This window comes from Notechis scutatus, unplaced genomic scaffold (assembly GCF_049901735.1).
Source record: "Notechis scutatus isolate UNSWTSFEM ecotype Mainland unplaced genomic scaffold, rNotScu1.2 NSCUSCF20, whole genome shotgun sequence".
NCBI classification, from domain to species: Eukaryota; Metazoa; Chordata; class Lepidosauria; order Squamata; family Elapidae; genus Notechis; species Notechis scutatus.
In genome coordinates this window covers 248993-257562 of record NW_028263147.1, presented here as the reverse complement: position 1 = coordinate 257562, position 8570 = coordinate 248993, and the positions used below count along the sequence as shown (strand labels likewise).

General features: G+C 49.7%; 1 protein-coding gene across 1 annotated transcript; it reads right to left on the bottom strand.

Moving 5' to 3' along the window:
- Nucleotides 1-445: 445 nt before the first annotated feature.
- Nucleotides 446-8570, bottom strand: LOC148128576 (heterogeneous nuclear ribonucleoprotein M-like). Its single transcript, XM_087948798.1, has 3 exons — nt 8226-8570; nt 4602-4777; nt 446-571 (listed from the first exon to the last, which is right to left on the bottom strand). Exons 1-3 carry the CDS (start codon nt 8375-8377, stop codon nt 507-509), a joined length of 393 nt encoding a protein of 130 aa, XP_087804924.1. The 5' UTR covers nt 8378-8570; the 3' UTR covers nt 446-506.

The window sequence follows — 8570 nt, the reverse complement described above, 5'->3', positions numbered from 1 at the left end:
TCTCCTCCACCAGCGGCCTTTGGGGAAGGTGCGTCAAGAGCCTCCCCTCTGCGCTGACGAGGCCCCACCAACAGCTACGTTCGGTCTGAACATTTAAGACACGGACGGCCATAGAGAGTTCTGACATGGATACAACCTCGCTTCCACACCGAGCTTACGAAAGGCCGGCCACAAGAACCACACGGAGACATTTAAGCTAAAGGTGGGACATTGATAATGCCAGTAAGGATCCATGCTTAAGTCAGACACAGCCAAACACCAAGGAGCACGGCGGCGGTAGCAGCAGCAGCAACGGCAAAGGGTGCTGCTGGGTCTAAGCAGACCCCTTTCCTCCTCCCTCCCTCCTTCCCTCCCACCCCCCCACCCCCAAACCCACTGCCAACGAGAGAACCACTCTACCACATACACGCTGCCCCTGGCCCAACCTCGTTGGGGAGGGGAGGGGTTTCCACGCCGCCATCACACACATTTTGTCATGTAGTTAAAAATCCACGGAAGAAATGCTCTCAGAGACTTACCCTTGACTTTCCTTCAGCGTCCATTAAGAGCTCCACGTATGTTACCTCACCAACTACAAATGAGATTCCAGACGGTACATAGACCAAGGGAAAAAGCCAAGAAAACAAGGGGGATTTAGAACAGTCGTCAGCAACCATATGTGGAGCCTCTGCCTTATTAGAAAAAGCCCGGGAACACTCCTCCGTTGGCTAAGCAGCCGCAACTCGGCATTACGGGTGGGCAGCACATGGGTGGCGGCACCGGAGCCCTTGACATTGTCCTGCCCGATTGAATCGGCCGGCTGATGCCGCCTCGAGGTTGGAACACAGTGGGAAGAACCCACAGGGAGAAATTTCCTTCCCCCCCACCCCCTTCTAGTTCATACTGCCAGCCTGATTTAACAGATGTCTCTCCTGCCTCAAGGAAGAAGCCTGGTGTGCACCCAGGATGCCCTAATGAGATTGTTGTTCGATCATGAAAACATTTAAAACTTATTTTATGTCTTATTCTCCTTTCTAATCTACTGGGCATCAAAATTCCGTTCAGTTCGTTTAGCGAACCGTTCAAAAGTTACAACAGCACGGAAAAAAAGTGACATAGGATCGTTTTTCGCACTTCAACGTTGCAGCATCCTGTGGTCAGGTGATCAGAATTCAGGTGCTTGGCAACTGACTCATATTTATGACTCCGTGAACCCCTTAGAGAGGGAGGGGCTGTAAAGCACCGTGAAGTGGTGTGTAAGTGCTACTACAGTTGCAGTGTCCTGGGGTCAAGTGATCCCCTTTTGTGACAGTCTGCTAATTGAAGTCAAGGAGGAAGCCCGACTCACTTAACAACCACGTTACAGAGCTGAAGAAGCTTCTTGGATGAGAAGCGAAAAGTCTTCAAAAAAAAAAACAAGGAAGCCCAAGTTGCCTCTTGAAAAAAAAAAAAAGCACTCGTTACTAACTTAACCAATCCGGGGATTCACTTACCAGTTTTGGCAAGGAAGATTGTGAAAGGGGGCAAAACTCACTTAAGTGCCTCGCTTAGCAGTCAGAAATGTTGGGCTCCGTTGTGGTCATAAGTCATAACGCATTTACAGGTAGCCCTTTGTGTAGTGACAGTAACTGGCACCTCACAACTGTGCGTGTGTTCCTAAAGCAACGTGTTGCAACCGTTGCAGACGTTCCATCGCTTAAGCCAATCTCCTCCAGCCATTAGGGGTGACCTCATGGGGTCCCCATTTGGGATCACCAGCCGGCTTCTCCGTTGACCCTCCTTTTCGGAGAAGCCAGCAGGGGATAAGTGGCAAGCTGCAATCCTTGTGACCACAGGGATGCTGCAATCTGAAAATGCAGACACGATGACTACAAACCACAAAGGAGTTCAAAGTAGGAGAAGCGAGAAGATATAAGAATACGATATACACCTTCTAGAACAGGGGTGTCAAACTCAAGGCTCGGGGCCCAAATCTGGCCTATGGGGTACTTAGATCTGGCCCAGGGGCCCACACTGGAAACAGCGAAGGACCAGCCCATGGCGCCTCTGCCAGCAAAAAGAGAGCTCAGGAGAGCCACACGTGGTCCCCCCAGGCTCCGTTTGGGGCCGCAATGGCCTCCTGAAACTCTCTGCCAGTGAAAACGGACCCCGGGTGGGCCGTGTGTGGTGTCTCCGATCTCGGTTTTGCTGGCAGAGGGCTGCTGCAGGAGGCCATTGTGGCTGAAAACGGAGCCTTGATGGGGGACGTTGAGCAGGCCACGCCCACCCTGTCCATGTCACCCCCGCCCCCCCGAGGTCAAAGACAACCCTGATGCAGCCCTCAATGACACTGAGTTTGACACCCCTGGTCTACAAGTTTTGGGGGGCTTTGAGACACTGGCTACCACTCTGATTGGGAGTTGCCCAGAGTTGGTTAGAAGATGGGCAGTTAGGTGCCATAAATAAAATACCCTTGGCTGAAGTATCTATCCAGACTGGAGCATAATAAAGACCTTAAAAGCAACAAATTGCACCCTGCCCTAAGAAATGCTGAATTTTTAGTTTTTGTGAGAAATAATCTGAACTGTGTGGGTTCTTCAAACAGATTATTCTGGTCTGCCGTCTGGTGAATGTTGTTGGGTTTTTTCCACGAAACGACCGGCACCCATTGTGTCCAAAGATTTTAGCAATGAATATCACCTTAATTTGGCGGGCTGGGAAAACATCGAGGGACACCGGTGTAAAGTTTGAAAAGTGGGGAAAAAACAAATAAAACAAATATGCTGCACACCTGTAACTTGGAAGTTTTCACCAACCGATGATCAGACTAGAATTTCGCCTTTCACCGAGGGGAGAGGCCACAATTGAACATTTCAAGGCAGGCATCCATACACACACCCGTGCGAGATCTGAACAGACCACAACACTGAAGTCTCCTCAGCCGCATACTTACAGGCACCTCTGCAGTAGGATTATTACTGCGGGGGCTTGAATGCTCCCACAATCCTTGAGGGGTGGAAGAGCAGTCGGTAACCCTTCAGCATTGAACTGCTGCGCCATACCTGAAACCCAAGGCCCTGGGTTGCTTGGAGACAACGCCCAGCAATGGCTAGCCATCTTTAGAACCGCAATGTGGGATTCTTGGAACTACTGGGACTGCCATCAAAGGACAATTGAGATTTCAGTTTGTTTCCAAAGAAGGCTGGAAGAAAACAGCTCCGTAGAGGTGCCGGTTACGCCAACCTGAGCTGTCGTCACAAACTCCGAGAACGTCAGAACCGCTAAGCTCTCGGCAGAGAGAAGGAAGCCCTTTCTCCCATTTTCCTCCTGGGGACTATCCCGCAGGGGAAAACCTCTGGAGTAGGAGAACAGAGGGAACAACCCTCCCGTTGGAAAGTTGGCATCCAGTGGGATGGGGTTGTGAACTGGAAGAAGGGGAAAAAAAAAAGACCAGAAAACACCTGGCCAAGTTTGACATCGTACTGGAAGGGGTGACACTTCTATGCGCGAAGAAGGTGCTCCTTTTCACCAAGATTTCTCACGCAGCGTTAAGAGAACTGGCATGCCCCAAAGCAACCTTCCATTCATCAATTCATGTGAATCAAGCTAGAGCTAGGAGGAGAGAACTGGAAGTCCAATTTCTCAGGAGTGATGATGCTGCGCTTTCTGGTGCTATCAACGTCCTCCCCCCCTGGAGGGGGGGGGGGTTATACGCTTAATTATGAATGGCCCACACACCCCTAGGAGGGGCCAGGCATTGCATTTGCTTGCCTTGGGCTCACCATTCCTGTCAGCCATCTTTCCTCCACTTTAAGCCACAGGTACACCTTGGGCCCTAAGCACAATAATCCAAAGGCCCTTGTTGTCCAGGTTTTTAAGTGTTTTAAGAGAGGCTCCGCCAAGATTGCAACCGGCCTTCCTTTCCCACTACAAAATGAATCGGGACAAGCAACGGCTCCAGTCGTGCTGATTTTGATTTAGCGTTGCCCCCACCCTGCCCGCAAGGTTACCACGAGGTAAATTACCAGTTTACAACATGACGGGCTGGCCAAATGCCTGCCTGCCTTGGATTTCTGAAGCAGGCTCAGCAGGAGCTTTGACCGAAGAAAACTAAGGAACTGCAGGGCGTTCGCTCCCTTTGCGAATTTACCAGGCCTGGGGCTGCATTGAAGCCATCTTTTCTTGAGCTCACTCTTAAAACAAGCTTAGATATTCAACCAACAAGCAAGATTTCGTCAACGAGGAAGACTGCTGCTCTCTCCCCCTCCATGGAAATTGGATCGTCGATCCAGGAAGGCTTTCAGAGGGATTCTGATTTTAAAAAAAAGAGAGAACCAAAAACCCCTCAATCTAAGCCTCTTGACGATCCGCCTCTGCTCTCCTCCCAAGAGCCCAAAGGCGCTTTTGTGCCAAACACCTGCACACCAAAGATGTATCCTGCCAGGGCACAGCCGCTAGCCAGCATGCAACGCCAGAAGCGCCTGCCTGCCCTCAGAAAACCTTCGGGGCTCAACATACTTGGCCACGGCTCCTACCCAAACCACTTCCGACCCATTCCGCGTCTGCTGGATAAAAAGGGGGAAAAAAAAAGAGGTCATGAGGAAAGAGGGCAGAGGTCCGGCAGTCGGGCCCAAGCCGTGTACCTTTCTCTTTGACCAGGTCCTTCAGGTACTGCCACTTGACGTCGAAGGGGATGTTGGTGATGAAGGCTCGGTATCTTTTCGAAGAAGGGCTGGGGTACGGCTCAAAGCGACTCCCTCCGCCCCTCTTGGCATTTCTTTCTTTCCTTTTCTCGGTCTGGCTGGGCCATTCGCCTTCACTGCAAACAGGGAAAGGGAGAAGACCGAGTCAGACCCCTACTCAAAACCAGGTCCAACGTTAACTCTGGAAGCCTAGCTAGGAACAGCCACATGACATGCTTGGCCAAGCAATGTGACACGAAACCAGAGTTGTCAAACTCAAGGCCTGCGGGCCGGATCTGGCCCAAAGATCTGGCCCATAGGGCCAGCCTGGAAACAGCAAAGGACCAGCCCGCGGTGCCCCCACCCCTCCATTTTTTCTGGCAGATGGCTGCAGAACAGGGGGCGCACACAGCCCCCTGGGCTCCATTTTTGCTGGCTGAGGGCTAGCAAAACAAACTAAAAACAAAAGGAGAAACGTTTCCCCTTTTGTATTTGAGCATGCAAGAAGGTACAGGAAAAGAGAAAGAAGAAAGTCAAAGAAAAAGGGAAGATGGGAGAGCAAGGAAGGAAAAAGCAGGAAAGAGGGGGAAGGAAGGAAGGAAGATGGTAATGAGAGTGAGGGAGGGTCCCAGGGTTGACCAGCACAGGTGCCCCCGACACGAGTGTACTCAGTGTGGCCACACTCACCATAGCCACACCCTCAATCATGCCCTCCCCACCAGGTCAAACACAACCCTGATACAGCCCTCAATGAAATAGAGATTGACACCCCTGCACTAAACCTAGATTCTAACAAGACACGATAGCCTGGTTCATTGTACTCAAAATCACAGCAATTGCGCAGTGTGTAAACCGACAAATCACAATCCAGTGCAGTCACATTAACTCAGCAGGGGCAATCTCGAACTGCTCCCAGTTTGCAGACTCTTTCATTCTTTATGGCAAGATTACAGTCGCCCATTTTACAGCTCACGTGCAACAGAATGTCCAATTTAAGAAACAACCGTGTTCCAATATGCACATGCACAAACCAATCTGATGGAAATTTATTTATTTATTGCAGGGTCCTTGGTGCTCTCCGAGATTGGTGGTTTTCTTGCAGTTATCTGTGGAGGTTCTCCATCATCCAGGCTGTCCCAAAGGTGCTTTTTTCCCCCCCAAGAGGCAACTGGACTTTCTTGATTTTTCCTTGAAGATGTTTAACTTCTCATCTGAGAAGCTTCTTCAGTTGTCTTGCAAGTTGTTTCATTTCCAAACTAGATAACATCATCAGTGCTTGTCTAGCTTAGCATCATAGCCTTGATGATGTTACTTAGTCAGGTAATTAGAATTAGAAGAATGTTATTGTCATTGTACAAGTACAACGAAACTGTGGATGCACCCCAGCAACTGTTCGCAATACAATAAAACCAAAGCACTTAAAAATGAAGATAAGAAAAATAGAGTACCCACGTCTCCATTTGCAATTTGAGAGTACAAGATCTACGAATAATGAAACATCTGCAAGAAAACCACCAAGCTTACAGAACACCAAGGATGTCACGGTTCGTCTCCAAGTTCCAAATATCCACTTCTATTTATTACTAGTTTATTAACCTTATATGCCAAGTGACTCTGGACAGCTTTACAATATAAAAGTACACTGCAAAACAGTAACATTGAAACCCTGCAACATTAAGAATTAAAGCATTAAAATCCACCAGGAACTAGATTTAAAAAGGGACCAATGCGTAAACTTACGCTTTTTAACAGATTAACAGAGTTTGAAGGGACCTTGTAGGTCATCTAGTGTCCAACCCCCCACCCAAGGAGACCCTACACCATTTATGACAGAGGGCAGTCCAGTCTCTTCTTGAAAGCTTCCAGGGATGAAGCTCCCACAACTTCTGAAGGCAACTTCTCTTCTATGGGTTGATTGTTCTCACTGTCAGAAAGTTTCTCGTTTCCAGGTTGTTTCCTCTCTCCTTGTTGAGTTTCCATCCATTGTTCCTTGTCTGGCCTACAAGAGCTTCAGAAAATAGCTTGACCCCTTCCTCCTCTCTGTGGCAGCCCCTCAAATATTGGAAGACTGCTATCATGTCTCTCCTGGTCCTTCTCTTCCCTAGACTAGCCAAGCCCAGTTCCTGCAACCGTTCGTTGTATGTTTCAGCCTCTAGTCCCCTCATCATCCTGGTTGCTCTTCTCTGCACTTTTTCTAAAGTCTCATCTTTTTTATAGTGTGGTGACCAAAACTGGATGCAGGACTCTAGGTGTGGCCTTACTAAGGCTTTATAGAGTGGTATTAGTACCTTCCTTGATCCTGAATTTTTCTGTTAATGCAATTTAGGATTGCATTAGCTTTTTTGGCTGCTGCTGCACACAGCTGGTTCCTATTTAGCTGATTGTGCACTAAGACTCCAACATCCCTCTCACAGTTACTATTGCTATTTAACCTGGTTTCACTTCTTTTCTTCTTCTTCCAATAACAGCACTGAAACACACCTTTCAGGTGCACCTTTTCCCTTATAACAGAGAAGAGACTTTAAGGGACGCTACATCTTTCTTTTTACACTTTTCAATAATTCTGCCAATTGAATTTTATGATTGATCCTGTTGCAAAGATGCTTTTTTTTTTCAAGAGGCAACTGAGACTTTCTGGTTCTCCTTTGAAGACATTTCGCTTCTCATCCATCAATCCAGAGATTGATTCAGTGGTTTAGAAACACAGAAAAAGACCCTGTGGCCCATCGAGTTTGCCTTTTCGGTGTTTGTTTTCTTTTCAATGTATTAATTTTGAATTTATTTTAATTTTTTTAACTTTTGTTGTTGTTGTTGTTGGACAATGGACGTGTGTGTTCATCCCAAGCACGTTTAAGCTAGTGAGCTGGCCCTCCCTTGAATGGGGTTTCCCAGCTTCCACTCCGCTTCCTGTAAAGGAATCCAGGAAGCCCTCGACTTACGACGCCAATCGAGGGCAGAATTGGCGTTGCTAAGCGAGTTTTGCCCCATTCCACAAAGTTTCTCCTGCCACCGTTGTTAAGCGAGTCAGCCGGTCACGAAACAAATCCGGGCTTCCTCCATTGACTCGGCTTGTCAGAAGGTGGCAAATTAAGAAGGGGGGATCACGTGACACCCCCCCCCCCAAGACAGGGCGACCGTCATAAGTACATGACAGCTGCCAAGCGTAGGGTTTTTTTTTTATTACATGGGGGGAAATGCTGTAAAACCGTTGTAAGCGTGAAATAGGGGCCACAAAGTCGGGTGGTGGTTGTCGGGATTTTTTTTCTCTGCATCGCCGCTCTAACTTCGGTCACTAAGCGAGCCGTCGTAAGTCGAGGACCAGCTGAGGACGACTCCGTCTTGAGGGTAAAAGCGGCCTCCCACATCCTCGCCGGGATGAATCGGCCTTTCCCTTCCTCTTCCCGACCCATCCCGCCGGGACTACATCTCCCATCCTCCCCCGCTAAAAGAGAAGCTGAGCGGCCGAAAAAGGCGCCTTAGGCGCTGCCGCGCATGCGCACTGAGACGACGACGAGGCCTGCCTGCCTGTCGTCTGCTCCCCCACCCCCCCCCCCCCCCGCATTCTCTCTCCGCCCAAACACGCACCTCTTGGGGCCTCCGACGGCGATGCCGTTGCCCGCCCCGTTCGCCGGCCCTCCCGAGCCCAAGCCGCCTCCGGGAACGACTCCGCTCTCCGCCATTTTGGGGCCGCCTTCCAAACCCGCCGCCGACACTGAGCCCGAAACGACCGCCGCCATTTCCTTCTCAAGCGAGCTCGCGAGCACCTACTGCGCCTGCGTCGGCGACGCCCAGCCCTCCCGTTTTTTTGTTTTTTTAATCGCCTCATAGGCGGACCAATGAGAAAGGAAGGTGAGGTATGAAGAAAAGGCGGGGGGAACGACGCCCGGGAGCCACGTCTCTAAGCACCGCCCTTTTCTCCCACCCCATGAC